Source organism: Bactrocera dorsalis, chromosome 3, assembly GCF_023373825.1.
Source record: "Bactrocera dorsalis isolate Fly_Bdor chromosome 3, ASM2337382v1, whole genome shotgun sequence".
Taxonomy (NCBI): Eukaryota; Metazoa; Arthropoda; class Insecta; order Diptera; family Tephritidae; genus Bactrocera; species Bactrocera dorsalis.
In genome coordinates, this window is record NC_064305.1 from 25,838,456 (window position 1) to 25,860,181 (window position 21,726).

The 21,726-nt window shown below is 35.7% G+C and overlaps 3 protein-coding genes across 5 annotated transcripts; 2 read left to right on the top strand and 1 right to left on the bottom strand.

Moving 5' to 3' along the window:
• Window positions 1–56: 56 nt before the first annotated feature.
• Window positions 57–898, top strand: LOC105222302 (biogenesis of lysosome-related organelles complex 1 subunit 1). Its single transcript, XM_011199548.4, has 4 exons — window positions 57–215; window positions 275–347; window positions 408–540; window positions 598–898. The coding sequence occupies exons 1-4, from the start codon at window positions 95–97 to the stop codon at window positions 718–720; spliced, it is 450 nt and encodes a 149-aa protein (XP_011197850.3). The 5' UTR covers window positions 57–94; the 3' UTR covers window positions 721–898.
• Window positions 899–1,025: 127 nt separating this feature from the next.
• On the bottom strand, window positions 1,026–4,253 carry LOC105222300 (transformer-2 sex-determining protein). 3 transcript variants are annotated; one of them, XM_011199544.4, is made up of 8 exons: window positions 4,090–4,253; window positions 3,710–3,789; window positions 3,524–3,661; window positions 2,583–2,661; window positions 2,390–2,518; window positions 1,958–2,133; window positions 1,740–1,885; window positions 1,026–1,678 (listed from the first exon to the last, which is right to left on the bottom strand). In XM_011199544.4, exons 1-8 carry the CDS (start codon window positions 4,090–4,092, stop codon window positions 1,662–1,664), a joined length of 768 nt encoding a protein of 255 aa, XP_011197846.1. In that variant the 5' UTR covers window positions 4,093–4,253; the 3' UTR covers window positions 1,026–1,661.
• Window positions 4,254–4,583: 330 nt separating this feature from the next.
• On the top strand, window positions 4,584–21,726 carry LOC105222299 (uncharacterized). Its single transcript, XM_019988983.3, has 16 exons — window positions 4,584–4,945; window positions 5,040–5,192; window positions 5,251–5,340; window positions 5,401–5,505; window positions 5,570–5,772; window positions 5,835–6,126; window positions 6,251–6,409; window positions 6,476–6,958; window positions 7,016–12,037; window positions 12,111–12,290; window positions 13,943–13,996; window positions 14,118–15,700; window positions 15,763–15,880; window positions 15,946–16,251; window positions 16,876–18,668; window positions 19,976–21,726. The coding sequence occupies exons 1-16, from the start codon at window positions 4,897–4,899 to the stop codon at window positions 20,312–20,314; spliced, it is 10,929 nt and encodes a 3,642-aa protein (XP_019844542.2). The 5' UTR covers window positions 4,584–4,896; the 3' UTR covers window positions 20,315–21,726.

Sequence of the window (21,726 nt, forward strand, 5' to 3'; positions counted from 1 at the left end):
AGAAATCTTAATAAGTGAGAACTTCATACATCATTTCCTGCTTAAAAAATAATAGAATGGCATCACAGTTTTTTCATTCTAAATACCATTGTGAATGCACACTTTCACTTTGCAAGTCTGTCGTAGTAAACAAAGTGTTGTGGAAATTTCCAAAATGTTAACTTCTATGGTTAAAGAATATCAAGTTAAACAAGCCAAGCGAAAACAGGAGCAAGGTATGCAATAAAAAACTACACTAAAGATTCGTTTTAATAATAAACTAATGTATGTTCAGAAATTCGACGCAAAGACGTTATTGAATCATCAAATGAGTTAACACAGGCCATTGTAGACCACTTAAATGTTGGGTGAGTATGTGCTTACATACTATAAGTACGCAAAATTAATTTTAATGTCACTTTGGGTAGTGTGGCACAAGCATACTTGAATCAGAAACGTTTGGATGCCGAGGCAAAGCAGTTGCACGTCGGCGCTACCAACTTTGCCAAACAGACGCAGCAGTGGCTGCAATTGATTGATAATTTCAGTAGTGCATTGAAGGTACATCTGTTTCCTGAAGGTTTAATGGCAATGATTTACTTATTTTTGTTATTCCAGGAGCTGGGTGATGTGGAGAATTGGGCACGTAGCATAGAGAGTGATATGCAAGTCATACAAAACACACTGGAGATAGCGTATAAGACCTCTAGGCAAACACAACAACACAATGCTAGCAAATAACTGTGAAAACTTTTATTTGCAAATATAAGTTATATTAAAGCAGTGATGTTTTTTTTTTTTCTTCCAAGGAAATAGAAAACGTCATTTGGACTATTACAGTTATACATTGTAAAATATTTCCAATTACGATTTCAAAATTATCCCTGTAAATAATACATACAGAAATCAAAATTCATTAGCTTTCGATTTTTTTCTTTTATTCCATTTGTATTAGTAAATATTAAAACTAATTAAAATTACAATTACAAGTAAACAAAAGTAAAGTCTCGCTTTTTTATAATATATAAAAAATAGCAGCGAAACGTCTCCACTTCAGTTGTTTGATGTCTAGTGGACATATATACATTTAAATAGTTATATGCAAATTCTTTAATGTAGAGGTGGCTACATCACATTTAAATAGTGTTTGTTTTTTTGTTTTAGTTATGAAATTGCAATACACTACTGTCTACTGCTAAACATAGAATTATAAAAATGTTTGGTAGTCAACAAATAAAATGTGTTAAAGTAAGCAAATAATAAATGGTGTTATTAAATAAATAGCAATTGTAATTGCATTGAAACTAGCATAAATAATAAAAACAGAGTAAATGCCAAACTTGGGCGAAAGAATTCAATATTGTGCTGCTGGCTGAATAGGACGTTAATTCGATTGTTACAATTAAAAAACACATTCCATTCATTATTTATAATAAATAATTTGCTGCCAAATGTTAAATATAATGAGAACGTTAACAAAACACCCACATAAGCAACCAATGACTCATGATATTTTGGTATAATTCAGCAGCTGTTTAAAATCTGTATTTTTTGTCCACATTTTGCACATTAAGTCCATTTGAAAACATAGGTAGCAAAGTGTTTTGCGACACCACTACTACAGTTGTATGTTTTTTGTGTATAAATTACTAATAACTTTATAATTTATATACGGAGCAGTTTTAATAGCGTGCACGCCCTGTAAACGAAAAACAAACAAATTCATTCTAGATTACATAACATTTAGAGTTAATACATACGCGGCGAGTAGGAACGACTCCGACTGCGTTCATAACGACGCCTTCGATCACTGCGGTAGTTATTGTTGCGACTGTGATAAGGTGAGCCCGAGCGACGACGGGGACGATAGTCATCTCGATAGCGATCACTATGTTCACGTTCACGCCTTGGCAAACGAAGGTAGAGAAAAATTAATAATCTTTACTTATATGCATTAAATTACTATTTGTTTACATACCGCGTTTGTCGGCCCATATAGACACCAGGTGTGGGAGTGTGCGGTCTTTGCGTTGTTGAGTAATCAACTCTTATGCGCCGATCATCAATTTCCATGCCGGAGCAAGCGTCCTTGGCCGCCTTTGCATCCGCTATGTCCTCATAATAAATAAAACAAAACCCACGCGATCTACCAGTCTGTGGAAAATAAAAAATATTATATTAGAAATCTATATTTTAAAGATAATTTTAAGGTTATTATCGCAAATGTATGGGAGAGCCTTTAGTATGTACACGCAAGTGTCTTTAGCGTGCTACTCATTATCTCCAATTTAGAAAGTAATTGCTTTAGCCATTTTTTAGGTCATTTAACAAAAAGTTTTATTTGAAAATGTATCCATAATTTATAAATGGCAACTCCATGCTTCATTACTCGTATAATCAATATGCTCACCTGTGCATCAATTACAACTTGTATTCGTTCAATGGGTCCAAATCTGGAAAATATATCACGTATTTTTTGTTGCGTTGTATACACACTTAAACCAAATACACCTATACACCGATTTTGCACTGGCTTTTCCTGTTAAATTTAAACCAGAAATATTACAAATGCACACCTTTAAAAAACAGACAATAGGACTCACCCTATTCCCACGACGCTTTTCGTATGTGCTACGGGAACGTGAACGGGAAATACGACGACCATGACGTGGAGAGAGTGACCTTTTAACATGCGAAAGAGGAAAAAATTCAAATATTGAATATTGGGTATACCACACCAAGTGTAAATATATATTTTCAAAAAACAATTCGCATTGATAACTGTGTTGATCGTTAGGTTGTTATGTGTGCCCGTTAATATTCATTTTATTAATGCATTTCACACTTGAGTTTCATTGAGAGGATTGTATTGTGATGAGATTTGCAAAAGTTGCGCTGTTGCGTTAGACTTGATACTATTGTGTACTTTTAATTTTTTGCGTTCCGTCGTTTGTCTCGATCATTTAATTCACAGAAGAAACATTTGGATTTTTGTTTAATAATTTTTGCCGTTCAAGTCAATTCTGTGTAAATTTTTGAAATTGAAACTTACATTGAAATTATGCCTTTCATTATTTGAATTCATATAAGTTTTTGCTACAATTTCACTATTCTGAAACGGGAAAAACAACCACTACGTTATTGAAAACTATCGTTGTAAATACAGTGCTTAAAAATATTTCGTGATTTCGACAAATCATTTTAAACTCAAGTTACAAAACTCACACCATGTCGAAAGGCTTTAGTTATTTACAGCCGTGAAAGCTGTTATGTATCTATTTTTAGAAAATATATACATATACATAGTTACTCTAGCAACTCAAATCTCACAAATATTTAAAGCAAAAAGCACACGTTTCATGATTTTTAAACGATTATGAACGCCTTGCAAGAAAATGTATCCACTTTGAAAAACTAAAACTTTGCAGAAATGAAAAAAACTTCTGGTTGTCATGACGACTGTCAAGACGTGAAAAATAAATTTAAATATATTGATGCATAAATTAGCCACTAACGTAAATTATGCATATATGTAGATACTTACGTTGAAGAGCTTTGACTGGCTTCTGAGTAGCGGCCACCTCGTCCTGATGGCAGTGGTGGTGGAGAAGGCGGTTGCCGTGAGGCTGATCTACTGCGAGAACTGTACACCTTTTCTCTTGAATGTCGTCTATTTAAGAAACTTAAAATTACTATTTTAGTAAGTTTGGATTTAGCAATTGATACATACCGACGCCCATTGTCGCGGCGAACTGGCGACTTGGTGTAACTGCGACGTGGGGAAATACTGCGGCTACGTGAACGAGGGCTCTAGAATAAAAAAAATTCAATACTGTTTATTAACATTTCGCAAATACCTTAAACATAAGCCCCATAAAATGAGGTTATGTTAATGTTTGGTTACATTGAATATCAACTTAACTTGATACAATCTTTCACTATATTAAAATATCTGATTATTTTCAATGTTTCCGCGAATTTCTTAGTCAACCACTTTAATTTTACTACATATACATATGCCGGTTAACAATGTAAAGTATGCTAGTGCAATCTTTCGCAAGCGTCATATCGTCACTTTAAATAACTAATATTTTATATCTCTACACTCACCATTATAACTATTCTACGGGGTTTATTTTTATTTTCTAAATAACTGCTTGAAGTATAGTATAACTATTATTCTATCACGAATTTTTACAATTAGCTTGTGATTGAAATAAAAATGCCCGCTTGCTCTGAAAAAGAGCTGACAAATCACAATAAACTTTTTGTACTAGAAATATTCACAATGCCAATATGGCAAAAGTTGCCAGCTCTCCAAATATTTATAGCTATAGCAATTGCAGTGACAAAAGAATGGACATTATTGCAATTACTTAACAATGTCTAAAACATTTTTGGAACTGTTACTTTGTTTAATTAAAAGCTGCATTATAATATACAAATATAGTAGATTTACCAAATACCATAAGCAAATACATAACGATTTTAATTCGCAAATATATTTGCATTTCCAAAATTTGTCATTTCTACCACTATTAATGCCCACATTGAATTACCTGTCAACCATTGCGGATATGAATGCAATCCACAAAAACAATATACAACCAAGTTTGTGGATGTACGCGCGCGGTACCGCTTGCTCTTTTTGTAAGTTTCGCAGATTTATAAAAAGATTATTTTCAGTGCAAATATCTACATTAATGTGACAATTTAAAGTTTTTAATGCAAATTTTTACTGAATATTGAACAGAAAGAGTACAGTGCAGAAGAACTAAATATTATATCTACATAATAACACGTTAACGACGAGTTTTTATAAGATTTCCTTTAGTGTAATATAAATGCAGGCAGCAATGGCGTAAGGGTGAATGCAAAAAAAGAATAAACATTTTGCTGACAAATATATATTTAAAAATGGACGAAATTGAATACCTAGAAGAGTACGAAGATTTAATTCTACCAAGTAAGTATAAATTGCTCTAAACTCGTGATAATTGTTTTTTACAATGCCTATAATTTCTACATTTCTACTAATAATTCGATATTCATGTCTTAAGCAATGAGTACTCAAACTGCAACTACTAAAAGTCGTAACAGGACTAATCTTGTTACTATGCCAGATGATGAAGACTCTTCTTCTATAGATCAAGATATTTTCGACAGTTTATTCGATGATAACTCGGACGACGAGTCTGTAATGCATAAAAAAGGTAAGTTTGTGGTGCGTCAACTTGTGCTGTGTGTTTTATTCAAAATATTTTTCATAAGGGCCTGCAAAACTGAGTCAGCGTAGTGAACACAGTTCACGATATTCTCGCGTTTCCATGGACTCGCTCGATATGCTTGTAAAAGAATTAGGTATAAAAATGTAAAATAGTTTTGCAAGTTCAAATAAATATCAAGTTATATATAATTCAGGTGAGCCATTCAATTCAAATGCAGATGGTTCGAAATCAGCTAATAAACCCCAACCTAAACAAAGCAATGTTAAGGTTACTCAACCCAACAAAACAGTACAAAAATGTGAGGTTCAGATTTAAATCATATTATTTTGTTGGGAATTTACTTTGAATTATATATTTTATAGCTACAACAACAACTACAATGGCAAAAGGTACCAACTCACCAACGCCTGTATCTAGTGTTAGCATGAAAACAAACAAAACAGAAGCAGCTAAAACAATTGTGGAACGCAATAACAAAACTAAATCCGTAGCTACGGTAAGGCCAACAGTACAACAGAATCTGGGCCAAGCATCAGCATCAACAAAGTTAATAAATTCAAATGATGTAAGTGTAGTATGCGTGTTTCATTTGACACTTCAAATTTATTTGATATATTTATTTTTCAGAACGCGTTGCCAACAACACGCATATTACAAAGCAATAGAAGTGGTGGTATACAAAATGCGAAAATAACTAGTGGTTCCACAAATTCAGCTAAGGTAGACTCGCCCACTCCGTCAACATCGCGTAAACAAATTTCAGCTGCTACTTCAACAACCGACGGTAACAGTAATTCGCTTAACAGTAGCAAGCATAACACGCCAATGACAGGGTCTAAGCGAATTATTGAACGTTCGCAGACAACCATTATAAAACCTGAGAAACCACAAATTAAAGATCCCGCAGAAGATCCTTTAAGTAAGCATAGTAGTATACATATTTTTTGTTACTAAATGTTTGTATATATAAAAATAGTTGCATATTTTTTTAAACAAATTTTTAAACATGTATTATTATAAATTATATTACGTCAATTTGTTAGGTTTGGAAAATATTGAAAATGAATCGGACAGCGATACTGATTCGTTTATATACTCCGATGTATCTGCTGATACATTCGTTACGTTGAGTGATGTGGACTATGATGAACGCCATATTATTGAATTGTCTAACGACTCCAACTATGAACGTGCTAATCTAGGTAAGTACATATTTCATAACTTATTGAGTAAGATAAGGTGGAAGTAAAAATGAAAAAAACCTACAGACAAAATACGTGGGTCAACGCCTTCCCCCACAGTTTCTGATGATTATAAAAGTGATAAGGAGGATACACCGACAAAAATGACGTCGAAATTTGAGGAAAATTCTAAGGAGGGCTCTGTATTGGAAAGAAATGCAAATGTTACGTCAAAATTTCGAGTGCGACAGTATGTTGACGCCGAGGTAACATCAAGTCGTCAACGAAAACAAGAAACGCCTAATATTTCGAATGATAAATTGTCGAATGCGGAAATAAATTCAACATCAAAGGATACGCTATTGGAGCGTATAGATACTGTGCTATCCGTAGGAAATGATAAAGCAGAGGAGCTTAAATTAAATGCGAAACATATTGATAAAGTCGAACCTGAAGTTGAAGATGTAATTGATAGTAAAGATGAGGCCAAAGATAAAACCGATAATATGCCAGAAAGTTCAAATGCTTGTATGGATGGCATGCCGATTGTGAAGCCAGGAGTAATTCAAGGTGATCATCTTAAAACACTGAAATTAGAATTACTAACCAATGCATTATCTTCCGCAGAGCCATCCACAACTGAAACAATGGAAATCGATTTGGGAGAAATTGTGGAGGAAGACGTTGAAAAAGAAAAAAATAATGTGGAAAATAAAATTAAGGAAAGTACTATTGAAGAAAGTAAGGAAATGCCAGATTATGATAGAACTACTAATGACGCAATAAATGTTACAACAAATGAAAAAGCTGATGATGTAATGCAGAACTTGCCAACTACTGAAAATATTGATGAATCTGTGCACCAACTAGAAGTCATAAGTGAGCAGGTTGTCGAAACGGTGGAGAGCGCTGAGACAAACGAAAACTTAAATACAAAACAAAATGACACCGAGTGCGCTACAAATGCGTGCAACGAAAGAGAAGTGAGCGAAAGAAATGCTAATGAACTGCAAGAAGCGGCTGTTTCAGTAGAAAATGCAACTAATAAAACTCCAAATATTTGTAATGAAGATGAAGTGGGAAATGTAGTGGCAGAAGTAGCTCCTAAAAAGGTGGCAGATGAAAGGAATAGCAATAGTGCGATAAAAACAGATGGCGAAAATGTTAAAAGCCAAGATGACGAAAACAAAATAGAAAAGGATGATACCAAAGCGCTTGCCGAAAAAGACATCGATCAAGAAAATTTCGAGCTGAACACGGGAGAGGAAACAAATGCAGAGTTGCAATTGGAGATACACGAAGAACAAAATGAAATAATAGCTGCATATGCTACGAAACAAACTAAGGAGACTGAAAATAGCGAAAAGTATGAAGTTAAAAATGAAAGCTCGTCAGAAAACTCAAAACCACAAAAGGAGAATGAGAAAGACTGTGCGACCAGCTCGAAAAATGCCAAAGCCTCGCAAGAAACTGTTAAGAAAATCCGTGGAACGGATAAACAACGGGTGAGCCTAAGACGTTCACAGACACCCATGAGTACCAAATTTACGGAAAGTAAATCGCAGATTGTTGCCAAGAAACCAACCGAGAAAGAATCTAAATCTACCAATGATACGAAGGAAGCTGCATCAAAAGCTAGTGATGAAGCAGATGTAGAAAAAGTGGTGGATGATGTGTATATATCGGACACAAAGAAAGATTCAACGGTTGTATCTAAAGGTGGCAAATCGAATGAAGATATCGACAGTGTCAATATGGAAGAAGTGGGAAAAGGGTCACAATCTAGCAGGGACAAAAGTAATACACAAAAAACGGATAACAAAATTGATGATAAAAGCAAGAGTATGAGTAAATCCAATATAGAGACGGATAAAACAAGTTCTGAAATACAATACAGGAAGTCTAGATACGATAAAAAGGAGGAGGTTTTACGAGCAGTTTCGAATAGTGAACGCAGCGAACGAGCTCAAACGCCTCGTATCAAAAAAATTCAAAAAACTCCAAGCGAAGTAGCAGAACCACAATCTGTATGTGGAAAGCAAGAAGTTAGTGAGGCAGAACATAGCAGCACAGTAAAAGATGTAGATGAAAAGAAACTCATAAAAGAGGTTACAGCAGAGACACAACCTAAACCCGAAGATATGATGCGCTTAGAAAAGTGCAAAACGCCTGAATTGACACCAAGACACGATAGAAGAGTGCGTGGACTAGTGGTCTCCTTGAAGAAAACCGATTTATCAAAAGTTCTTAATGAAAAACTTTTACGTAAAATAAACACCCAAGCAAAATGTGAAATGCCAACTGATGTAAAGGAGAGTGAAACAGCAGCCGACGCAAACATAGAAAAAGCCAAAATAGACTCGAAAGAGCAAGAAATGCCGACGGTTACAACAAAAAGTAGATCGAAGGAGCCATTGTCTTCAAATATAAAGAAAAAAGATTATTCCATTGAAAAATCAGCAGAAGAAAGAAACAAAGATTTAAAAGTCGAAAATACTACAGAGAAAGCGAAAGAAGATATTAAACACGATAATCTTAAAGATAAAGCTGATATATCTAGGAGAGATGAAAAATCGGGCGATTACTCAAAGAGGTATTCTAAATATGAAACACCTAGAAGTAAAAGCAGGCGAGATCGAAGTACTGATAAATCTGTAGAAAAAGTAAGTGAGCATTCGAAATACATGAAAGTTGAGGATAAAGCAGAACATTCATCGAAAGAAATCTGTAATAAAGCAAGTAAAGATTCAAGATTAGAAAAATTTGCAGATGATACAAAAAGATATTCAAGGGGTGAAAAAATTCCAGAAAGGTCAAAGAGAGAATCAAAATATGAGAGGTCTACGGATAGAGCAAAGAAGGAATCAAAGGAAGAAAACCCTTCAGAAAAATTAAAGACTGAATCTAAAGATTCTACAGATAGAACAAAGAAAACTTCGAAAGAGGGAAAGTCGATGAGTGATCGCAAGTATGAAACAGAAATGAAGGAATCAAAAGAGAAACCTGAGTATAAAATGAGGGGAGACTCAAAAGAAGAAAGATCAAAAAGTTCTTCCAAAAGGTCTACAGAGAGAGCTAAGGAGGGTTCAAACGAAGGAAAAGCTGCTGAAAAAACAAAGACTGATTCAAGAGAATCTATGGAGATACCAAAGAAGGGTCCAAAAGAAGAGAAATTTTATGAAAAATCTAAAAGAAACTCAACAGAAACATTTGATGACAAACGTAAAAGAGACTCAACAGACGAAAAAAGTGGCGAAAAAATTAAGGGTGAATCAAAAGACTATACACATAGGACAAATAAAGGTTCAAATGAGGCAAAATCAACGCGCCTTTCAAGATATGATAAATCTATAGAGCGCTCAAAGAAGGACTCAAAGGACGAAAAATCTGAGATAAATGTAAATAAAGCTTCAAATCAGAAAAGATCATCTGCAGAAGCTAAGATTGAATCAAAGCATGAAAAGTCCGCGGATAGATCCAGGAAAGATTTAAAGGAGGAAAAAGTAAGGGGTGATTCTATAGATCGCTCAAAGAAGGACGAAAAATCTGAGATATATGCAACTAAAGTTTCAAATGAGGAAAAAACATCAGAAGAAGCTAAGATTGAATCAAAACATGAAAAGTTCGCCGAAAGATCCAGGAGAGTTTCAAAGGAGGAAAAAGGAAAGGGTGTTTCGAAAGGGGAAAAAACTTCAGCGTCAACAAGAGTTGATTATAAAGAGTCAAAAAATTCGGAACAATCAAAGAGTGATTCAAAACTTGAAAAATCTACAGACAAAGAAAAGAAAGACTCAAAAAGTAAGGAATCTGAAACAAAGGCAACAATTATTTCGAAGGAAGATAAACCTACAGATAAAACAATTGAAGATTTAGAAAAAATCCAAGAGGTAAAAGCAAAGTCAGAAGATGACAAAATTACCGATTATCGGCTGTTAAAATGGAAAACTGAGAAATATACACGGAAAACGAAATCTACTACAGATACTACGACAGTGTCAGAAAGTGAACTGAACGTTGAAAAGGAATCTAAAAATGGGACTTGTGAAGCAAAGCAATCTAACGTACTAACTCTAACGGAAACCGAAACAGGCGATAAGAAAACTATAGGGCAGAATTCGGCACTCTCTGAAGAGTTAAACATGGAATCAAATACAGACTCCACCGAACCTGAAACTACTGAAAATTGCGAAGAAGAGAGCGAAAGCAGGTTAATAGATTCCACTGTTGAGAGTCGAAAAGAAGATGTAGAAGTGATAAAAGAAAAGGGCGATGCGAACGATAATGTAAATACTAGTCAAGTTGAGCAGAACGATAATAAAGGTTACGCAATGAGTGAAAACGTCGATAACACTCGAAACGAGCGCTGCGAATCTCAAAAACCCAACGAAAGCAAGCTTGAATATCAAGTTAATAAAGAAACAAAAGAAACTACTCTTAGTACAAAGAAAGCTGGAAAGGAAACAGCTATTAGCGGAAGCACTGAGAAAGCTGAAGGAATAACAGCTGCTACTGAAAACACTGATAAATCTAAGGAAGATGGATTTGTTACAAATAGCGCTAGCGAAAAATATGTTTCGAGAAGAGGAAAGTTCTATAAAACACGAGAGAAAAAAGCGGAGATTAAAAACGAAGAAGTGTCTGCTGAAAAAGAGGGACCGGAAGCTAAAACTGAGACCAAAAACGAAGACGCGTTTGCTGAAAAGGGTCCAGAAGCTAAAACAGTTGCAGAAAATTCAGAAGGTACAGTTGAAAAGAAAGTTGAAAAAGAAAAGGAACAAAAAAGCTCACAAAAGCAAGAAGAGAACAAAACCGAAATTGTAGAAAACAATGATGTAGGTAAATGGGAAATTACAAATGTTGCCGAAAGCGTCCAAAAGGTCTTGCAAGCAACAAAAATTGACGAAAATGCAACGAAAAAACGAGCTAAATCCCGAAGAGTTGCTGAAACCACGCACAAACAAGAGATTACGAATGCGGAAGTTGAAGTAGAGGAAGAAATAACAAAAAATCAACGAAAGAAAACTGATATTACAATAGAGAATAAAAATGTAGCTGAATCCACAGATGGCAAAGCAGCAACAAAAATTGTGGGTAGTGCGGATAAATTAGGAAATCCAAATGATACCCAAACGGTCGACGAAAGTGCAAACGAGAATTTAAATAAAGAAGTCATAGTAGAAGACGCAGCGCTGAATGCCGACGAAATTAAACATGACCAAGCTAAAGTCAATGCAAAAACTCAAACAGCAGATGAAAATGCAAATAAGAATGTCAATGCTCAATCTGTTAACACGACGGAGAAAAATGATTCAAGTCAAACTCATGGAGATAATAACGTAGCAAATATGGACGCAAAGACAGAGCCCAAAGGCGATACAGAAAATACAGATCAATCAAGTAAGCAAGAGTTTTCTACGCAACAAACACCAACAACGAAGGAGAAATGTGCTGTGGAAAGTGAGAAGGAATCAGCAACTGGAAGTGGCGGCAGCAGAACCACGAAACATAATCGTATACGCCATAATGCAGATATAAAAATAATTTCTCAATCGCCACAACTGCAGTCGGCTGACGAGGACGAGCATGAGGGCGCGACACGTCGTTCAATGCGCACGCGCGCAGCCGATCATTCGCCTAGCATTAAAAACGGTTAATAATAATAATCATACTAATGTAGAAAATATTTTTTTAACCAATTTTTCTGTCTATTTTTTCCTTAAAGAAACTCACAAGAAAGGCGCTAAAGCTACTGCAAATCAAACGCCAATTTCGGCAAATGCTACACAAAAACTGCAAAAAGAGCAACCGAATAGCAGTCGAAATGCAACAGCGACGCAAACCACGAATTTGACACGCAAGCGCATGCGTGATCTCACGCCAAACACATTAGACGAAAATAACGGTAAGTACCTATATACAGTGGCGGACAAAAGTCTACATACACCCCCTGTTTTCTTCGATGTGAGAGTACAAAAACTTTTTAGAAAAATGTGTTGATACAGTTTTATTCTAATCTTCTTTCTAATAACAACAAACTTAAAAAATCCGTTAATTAATATAAAACTACAAATTTATGGAATAAAAACTCAAATATTGTGTTGACAAAAGTCTACATACAGTACAAAAATATCTTAGTTCAGTGCGAAAAACTTTACAAAATGCTAGTTATTAAGACGTTTTAGTATTTAGTTGGGTCCCCATTGGCATCTATAACTGCTTGAAGATGCCGTGGCATTGATTCTGCTAAATTTGTCAACGCTGCAGATGTAATGCTGTTCCCAGGTTCCAATATGCACTCTTAGAGTATAGCAGAGCTAAAAACTTGGTGCTTTCTAATTCTACGCACCAAAATCTCCTAGACATGTTCAATAATATTCATATTTAGACTTTGAGGTGGTGTATTTAATTGCCTTGGAGTATAATAAAGCAACCAGTCCTTACCAATTTGCGCCGCATGCATCGGATCGTTATCTTGTTGAAATATCCAACTGTTCCAACAGAGACTTATACTTATAACCGTCCATTTCACCTTCAATAAAGTCCGAATTTCTAACTCCAGAGGCCGCAACAGCTCCCCAAACCATTACGCTGCCGCCACCGAGCTTCACAATTGATACTACGTTCTTCGGTTCAAGCGTGGCGTTAGTTTTCCTTCAAATTTTAGCCCTTTCTTCACTACCAAAAAGGGTGAATTTAGAATCATCTGTAAATGAGACTTTTTTCCAAAAATCCATTACCTTTTCTTTGTGTTTTTTGGCGAACTTTAAACGAAGTTTCCGATTTTTTCAGAAATAAAAGGTTTCTTCCGTGGTGTTCTACTGTGAAATCCGTTATCGTTTAGAGTTTTTTTTTATTGTTCTTGGTTGGATACTTATTTGTGACGTACTTACTATGCGTTCGGCTATATTTGGAGCATTTACTTTTGGATTTTGGTCTACTTCGTTGAGAATCAGGCTGACGTCTCTACGAGATTGTTTTTTTGGGCGTCCACTGCGCGGTTTATTTTCGTTGGAACCATTATTTTTAAAGTTTTTTAGAATTGTCTGTACTGTTGCTCGACTCAAGTTTAAAATTTTAGAAATTTCACCATATGATTTTTTTTCTTTTCTTTCTTTTATCACCAAATTTCTTACATCAATTGATATTTCATTTCGCGGAGCCATTATAGCTATTGAAGGGCTTAAACCACAACTAAATTCAATAAATATCAAACAATAAACATATTAAAATAAAAGAAAAAGGCTAACGTTACCTTACTGTTAATATAGCAATGTACAAAGTATGGGATTTGAACTGTATGTAGACTTTTGTCAAAGCAATTTTAGAGTTTTTCTTCCATAAATTTGTTGTTTTATGTTAAATAATGAATTTTTTTAGTTAACTGTTATTATAAGAAATATTAGAATAAAACTGTATAAATACATTTTTCTAAAAACTTTTTGTACTCTCATATCAATGGAAATAGGGGGTGTATGTAGACTTTTGTCCGCCACTGTATAAAAGCTATTTGATGTTGTATAACTTTTTCACTATTTTTTGTCGATTTTTCATTAGAACAAGAAAAGTCGCTGAGCAAAAAATTAAAATGGGAGTCGGTACGAAAATCTTGTAAGTACTCAATTTAATTTATAAATTGTTATGTGTTAATTTTTTTGTTTTTATTCCTTATTACTTTTTTTTATTTAAAAATATTATATGACGCTATATTAATTCTTAATACACACAACAGCACGCATACATCACGATGACGTCGACACCAGCGAAGGTGAACCTGATGCCGCTGCGCTTGCCCAACGAGGCGTCAAATCCTTTAGCGCAAAGGAAAGTCCAGCAAGCATAAGCGCACAAGAGAAGCAAAGCAAATCAACGAAAAGTAGCAAGAGTACACACGAGAGTGCAACCAATGTGGCAACAAAGCATAGCACTGCCTCCGAAAATAAGCAATCGTTAACCGGCGATAACCTAAAAACTTCTAAAACACGCGAAAAATCAATGAACACCAGTCATAGCGATAATAAAACTCACACACCGGAAATGAAACGTAAACAGGAACATGAAAAGTTACCAACCACAACAACATCGACCGAGCCGGGTAAGAAGCGTAGAGCTGAACTGGAAAATACACAACAGTCAGTCAAGAAGTTAGCACGTGCAAATGATGAGACCACACAACAACAAAAGAACAACACAAGCACAACAGAAACAAGAACGTCTAAAAGCGCAGTTAAACAAGTAGCATCCACACCGACTGGCACCCCTACGGCTGCAACACGTATCGATACAAAAGCTGATCATGCGCACGGGTCAACGGCAACAGAAGACACTGATCCGTTGCAATTGCCGGTGAAACGCTTTAAACGATTACAAGCCATCGATGGTTATGATACAGTAAATATAAGTGAGGAGCGCAAAGAAAGTAGGGCAGAAGAGTTAGACCACAAAAATGTAACATCAAAACGTAAATCATTGCGGGCGGCAGGGCCAACTGATAGCACCAAAACGGCTGAAACACCACATAAGTCAACACCAAAACAACAAATTCAACAACAACAACAACAGCAACAAAAACATCAACAGCTGCAGCAACAACAGAAACAGCATCCGCCTCAGCAACAAAATAAACAACAACAGCAGCAACAAAGAGCTGTGCCAGCGAAACAAGTAGAAGCCACTACTGTGTCGCTTAAGGACAGGAAGATTTTTGTACCCAACCGGACCGGCGAAGATGCAATGAGTACCGATAAAGGCAGTTCAAGCAAATCACCCACAAAATCACCTGGTTCTAAGGTAATCACTTTCAAAGAGTGGTTAGAGCAACAGAAGAAAAATACCTCTGAAGACGGTGGTGAAGAAGTGCTCTTTGAGCCCGATGAAAGTGCCATACGTATGGATAATATTGCGACTGCCACAACGACGGAGCCGAACCGCGGCAATCTAAGCGCCAGCGAAGTAAGGAATGTTGCCGAGCAGAAACCAAATGAGGCAGCAGTGGTGCAAACCGCAGATGCAGTGGTGAGCGCGAGTAAAAGTCCAACGAAGAAAACGAATGTACGTGATGCCAATAAAAGAAAGAGGCAGACAGAGGCGGTGTCTAACGAAACGAAAGGTGTTGCAATTGAATTGCCCAAGCAGACGCCACCCGCTGCAAAGTATGGGCGCATTGAAAAAGTGGTCACACCAGCAGCAGCGCAGTTTAAACGGCCATCATTGCCGCAAAGAGTGTCACGTCTGACACCATCGCGCTTCAACAATCGTCCCACAACACAGGCCGATGGTCGCGCAGGCGTACACGGCACACATCAACGTCCACGGGTAAGCTATGCTTGTAGTATACTCAAATTTATGATTTTATTAAAAAAAAACATATTTTACAGAAATTAACGGTACAACAGTTCGACACTAAAATCAAATTGCGTAAATTGCGTGTGCGCATTAATCGTTCCACCGTTGCAGCATATTTCAAAAATTTGAATTTAAAGGTTAAAAAGCAAGGTAAGGCTTTCTCATTACTTTACCATTATTATGAAATTATTTATTTTTGCTATAATTTTATCCAGCTGTTGAGAATCCGGTTATCACATCATCGCATTCAGGGACCGACATTAGATTGTCAGAAAGCGAAGCCAAACCTACAGAGCCTTCGCAAAAACGTAGCTCTCAAAAGGATCCACTTGCTCCGGCTAAGAAACGCATAGTCAGCCAGCCTACAACAGCAACAACCCCATTACAATTGCCTACACTAACGGCGCGCCCAAACGTTATTTGTGCGGCAGAGAGCAACGATGCGTTGAAATCTTCACCGGCAGCTATGCCAGCATTAACGAAGGTGCCGCCCAGCGTGGAGCAAAAATCTCCAACAAAATGTAAGTGAATTAAGAAAAAACAAATAAAAAACTTTAAATTCGGTTGCAACAAAGCTAGGTCGGTCGGTTTGTATGCCAGCATGGTCCGAACACTTTCTTCGTATAATATTGCTTATCTTGGATAATAATCCGTGCTAAATTTCATGACAATATCTTGTGAAATAATAATGTTTTCCATACGAGTACTTGATTCTGATCGTATAGTTTGTATGGCTATATGCTGTAGTTGTCCGATATCCATAGTTTTGATAAATGTTAAATCGAATCAGCTCATCACGCTTATCATTTATATATAACATAGAACTTCATAATATAGATGTTTTCTGTTTCCGAATCACCGAGTGGATGTATGAGACTCAAGCTGATAATTGGGTAATTTGGAGAGCTCGCGTCGTTTTGTACTGTAATTTCTGTCAATGCAAATTGCTCTCAACTCAGAAAGTCTTACGTTAGTAGCAATAATAACTAAGTAACAGTACATTTTACCACACCTACTTCTTTTTCCATTAGCTTAACCCAAATATATGATAAACAAATCAATCTTGGCAATTCGATTACTAAATTAAATTAAACTGAAATACATATAAAACGCAACTATGTTTTTTTTTATATTTACTAATCTAGCTCAAGAAAACACAGATGCTTCCCAAACTGAAGCAGCAGATCAGCAATTTGGCAGCACAGAAGAGCTATCTCTGTTAACTCCAATGAAATGTGTCACAGTACCACAATCGACGAACAACAGTTCACGTTCACAGCAGCAACAACAACAACAACAACAAATTGCTTCAACAGGCGCAGAAGTTATGCGTGAGAAACGCTCAAGCACGACAAGCAGTTCTGATGCAAGCGTCACACAACGATCGCAATCGACTGGCAAGCAAACCAACAGCAGCAGCAGCTCCACAATCACCGCCGCTAGTACTGCAAGTATAGCAAACGATACACAATTACCATTCACACCGGTAGTGCCTAAAGAAGAGGTAGTAGATGAGCACACAACGCCCGCCCAACAAGCAGCTGGTGGTATTACGTCGGGCGCTAGCGCAGACAACGCGCCCACCACGAATTCCTTAGCTTCGCGTACACTGGCTATAGCAGCCGCCACCAATTCGGCACTCAATCAAACGCCTACAAATGATCCAAGCGGTTATTATGGACTGACGCCGACACAGTTGGATTCAAATGGCACGCGTTTGTATTCCTTCCTGCATCCAGCTAAGTACAATCGTAATCACGGCTGCGTATTACTCGACTACTGTTGTCCAAATCTAGACGGCCCAATGCCTGCTATTGATCCGACACGTATACACGCGCAAGTGCAGGCTGGCGTACGCGAACTACCCGCTTACATAGTGATGTCAACGAAACTTATAACACGCGCCGATTTGGAGGCCAACAAGAATGTTATACCGGCTTCCATCCGGCAAAAGGTTGAAAAAATCACTGCTGATGCTACGAATACGCCGACAAATCAAACGTCTGTGCCGACGATGGCAAGTGGTGCACCGAATACAGTTGTAGCAAAGGTTACACCGGTGGCACCACCTGTGCCCGTTAGCAAGCCCACAACATCAACAACTGCACTAACGCCAACCATAACGGCATTGCAAAAACATTTGCCCTCAACCACGGTCATTACACCGAAATTGATGCCATCGACATCTACACTCACAGTGGCCACACTAGCAAATGCAACATCTCAATTACCGACGGTATCGGATTATCAGCGTTCTTTGTTGCGCACCAGCATACGTCAGTTCGATGCACGTCTCAAAAAATACTATTATCGCATTGCAATGCTTTCTTTTTCCGAACGACAAACGATTATTGACAGCATGATCAACTCAACAACGCTGACACCCAAAGATGTCGACTGTGCTGTGCGTTTGATTGACGAGTATGCTGCACAAATCGATAGAGCGACAACTACCAGTACGACCAATGTAACTTCGCCAGCAATACAATCAGTATCAAAATCTATAACAACACAAACCACCAACACTGTGGTGCGCACCACAACAATACAGCAACAGTCACAGAAATCGAATTTGCAAAGTTCTAAAACTCAAGTTGCCGTCCTAGATAAGGACAATAGTTTATTGGGTTATCAGCTGGCAGCTTCACCAATGCCGATGAACAAATCATCAATATCTACAAGGTCTAGTATAATGTCGACGTCGATAACAGGCAGCATGAACACATCATTGCCAACTGTTACGACTACGTCGAGCATTGTTTTACCCACACTGAAGGCTACACAGGCCTCACCAAGAATTTTTTACACTAAACCTCCAATGCAGACGTCTACACCGATTGCAACAACTACTAGTAACGCTAACACACCGCTTAACGATGGTAAAATCACATCGCTGAGAAGTACACCACGAATGGGGCGAGAGTTGACAATACGTCAGGTGAGAAAGTGAAATGTATCTAAACTTTTTTCCCACCCCGTATATATGTATGTATGTATATAATTTTTAATAAAAATTCGTTATTTTTTTTAAATGTATTAATAGTAATTTTTCGTTTTTTAATTTTTTTTATATTTTTTTTTTTATAAATTTTTTTTTTTATAATTTTTTTTTTATAATTTTTTTTTTTTAATAAATTTTTTTTTATACATTTTTTTTTTTTAATAATTTTTGTAATTATGAATTTTTTAATAACTTCTTGTTAACAATTTTTATATAACGTTCAAATCCAACAAAAACTGTTCAATATAATTGAAATTCAGCGATAGTACTTCTCTGATAATACCTAATATAAAGATAATCGAACTTCCGGGTGAATATCGGCCAATATGTGAGCTATCTCAATGAAAATGAGCTAGCGTATTTTACTCATAAACATGTATCGTGCCTAAAATAGATAAATTGGTGCGAAGAAATGACTTACCCCCCATATATGTAACTAATATTAGGATTTTCGAACATCGGGCTGACTTTACTCTATATGATTAGTTTTTTAGTAAGTGACATGTTAATAGTATGCGGGGTTGGGAAAAATAGATACAATTTGGTCGACACTACCCTAACTTCCAGCTTCGATTCTTGTAAGTTGCAAGAGTATAAAATTTTCGGATGCACCCGAACTTGGGCCTTCCTTACTTGTCTTTATATATTAGCTTTTTTATTATCATATACATATATATTAATTGAAATATTGGAGCAATTTTTTTGGGCTTGTCGATGAACTTGGATCAAAAGTTCCAAATTAACTAGGCAAATTTTCTTTTCGCATTTTCATTATAAAGTATATTTTTAATGCTTTTATAAATTTCAGTACATATTTCATTCGAAGATCAAAATTCTAACAAATCATATTTTTAAAACTATTTGCCGGATAAACTTCAAATTTTCGGAAAATATTTTCGAATTCATTTGCATTCGATACATGTGCAAAAACGAAAATCACAAGTGAATATAACTTCTTAACTGCGTAACTAACTATAAGCGAGTTAATATACTTACCGTTAATATACTTCTGAAAGCTACAACTTTTCGTAAAAATTCAAGAGCCGTTAAATAACAACTTAAAAATCGCTACACATTTTAAAATCAGTTTCACTTCAAAATTAAAATCTAGAATAGAATAAGAGGACTGATCAAACAGTACTAATTTTAAAATCATAGTTTATTCACCCAAGAGTATTAGAATGTATTATAAAAACATCAAACTAAACCTTTACTTAATAATTTACCATTTACAAAAAATACAGATTCCACAAAAACTCAATTCAGTGTCGGTGTCGTCCCCAACGGCAACAGGAACTCTACCAACGCGCCGTTTGCCAACATTGACACGTAATCCACATCTGACAGCAGGCAGTTCGGCTGAAAAGAGCATATCCGAAACGATTACAACGCGTTCGGCTGTCACCATTTCAACTGCACCGAAGCGCATGACACGCGCCACCGCAGCGGCCAAAGTGGTTGTGATAACACAGAATACTGATGGCAATAGTGCACCGCAAGATGAATGTATACTGCCGGACGGGCATGAAAATACTGAAATTAAACGTGAGAAGGTCGATGATGATTTCGTTGGTGGTAATTAAATATAATACAATATATATTTTTATCATTTTTTATAATAAAAATATAAAAAATATGATATAAAAATAGTAATAATAATGGAAAAACAACAACTATTTATAAGATCAATACAATATGACAACTACTTACCCAATAGAATGTTGGAATGTTGTACGGGGAGTAGCGTAAAATTGTTTTGCTAGATTAAGTTTTACTATAATGACTTCAGTCCTTTATAAGTTTCTCTCAATTGCATAAATGTTTACGATTTTTTTGCAAAATGGTGTTTAACATTTTTTCTCATTACTCTTCATTTAATTTGCAAACAAATACATATGTACTAAATATGTAAACATTATTTCATATTTTAATGTATACAGCATTACAGCATTTTAGTAAGAGCGGCTAAATTTCTCCCAATAAGGACTAAATCAAGCACCTATGTTCATCGAATTCGCCCACAACTATACTATACTGCAATGTATGACGTCACATTTTATTTACCAATAAATATATATGTATATGTATATAGTAATTTATTGAAATTACTATTTTTCTATTCTTGTCACAGCTATGTAAGTCAAGAAGTGTAAAAATATGCTATAAGAGTTATTGAATTTGAAAAATATGAAACACAGCTACTCTATTATAATAAATGCATTCATACATATAAAATATTATTTTATGTGTAACCAAATTTAATAAAAAAAAGTTGTCTCTTTTTACTGCCACCGCATTTGCCAATGTACGAGTATGAACAAGTGTGATGCTTTCATACTGCAACTCATACTTGCAGTATGAGCAACTTCATTGGGAAAAAGGACGTGTGAAAATTTTCAGTTCTGATATCTTAAACTTAAATATAAATTTTATACAACAAGCAATTTTGTGGTAAATTGTAAGACTCTTGTGCGCAACAACAGCAATTTTAAAGACTCTGTGCCAGACGGTAATATTTTTCCTTTTGTTGAGTTGGGGTTAAAAAATGTCTATGGTGTAAACAACTTTTTTTTATTTTGCTGTACCAAATGCAGAATAATGACAGTTGAATTTCAAAACAAACGCAATTGTTTGGATGCTTGCCTTGCTGTTTAAATTATCAAATATTTTCGTAAAATTAATTAAATGAAAGGCAAATTATTGGCTTGGTAATAATACTATTAATGAAACTAGAAAAAATTCATTAAATTGAAGCTTTGTTATGAATTAAGAATTTTAGGCAACATGTACGACGCTCCTTGCATTTGGTACCCATATGTACAGACATAATAATATCTTAATGTTTACATTAATACATTTACATTAAAATCTTTAAATCAACAACAAAAATATGTATTATTTCTACTTTATTCTTCCATCTTAATTTTAGTTTGAAATATTACGGATAAATAACGAAAAATTAAAAAGAGTCAAAAAGTTTGCTTCTTCATAATAT

What these genes read in the sequence shown, in the direction of transcription:
- LOC105222302 (XM_011199548.4), top strand. Translation starts at nt 95, where the DNA reads ATGCACACTTTCACTTTGCAAGTCTGTCGTAGTAAACAAAGTGTTGTG. An exon ending in GTAGACCACTTAAATGTTGG is followed by an intron (nt 348 to 407) that starts GTGAGTATGTGC and finishes CACTTTGGGTAG; the next exon opens with TGTGGCACAAGCATACTTGA. An exon ending in ATTTCAGTAGTGCATTGAAG is followed by an intron (nt 541 to 597) that starts GTACATCTGTTT and finishes TTGTTATTCCAG; the next exon opens with GAGCTGGGTGATGTGGAGAA.
- LOC105222300 (XM_011199544.4), bottom strand. An exon ending in AAAAGCGTCGTGGGAATAGG is followed by an intron (nt 2,519 to 2,582) that starts GTGAGTCCTATT and finishes TAAATTTAACAG; the next exon opens with GAAAAGCCAGTGCAAAATCG. An exon ending in AAGTTGTAATTGATGCACAG is followed by an intron (nt 2,134 to 2,389) that starts GTGAGCATATTG and finishes TATTTTCCACAG; the next exon opens with ACTGGTAGATCGCGTGGGTT.
- LOC105222299 (XM_019988983.3), top strand. Translation starts at nt 4,897, where the DNA reads ATGGACGAAATTGAATACCTAGAAGAGTACGAAGATTTAATTCTACCA. An exon ending in GAAGCCAGGAGTAATTCAAG is followed by an intron (nt 6,959 to 7,015) that starts GTGATCATCTTA and finishes TATCTTCCGCAG; the next exon opens with AGCCATCCACAACTGAAACA. An exon ending in GAGAGTTGACAATACGTCAG is followed by an intron (nt 18,669 to 19,975) that starts GTGAGAAAGTGA and finishes CAAAAAATACAG; the next exon opens with ATTCCACAAAAACTCAATTC.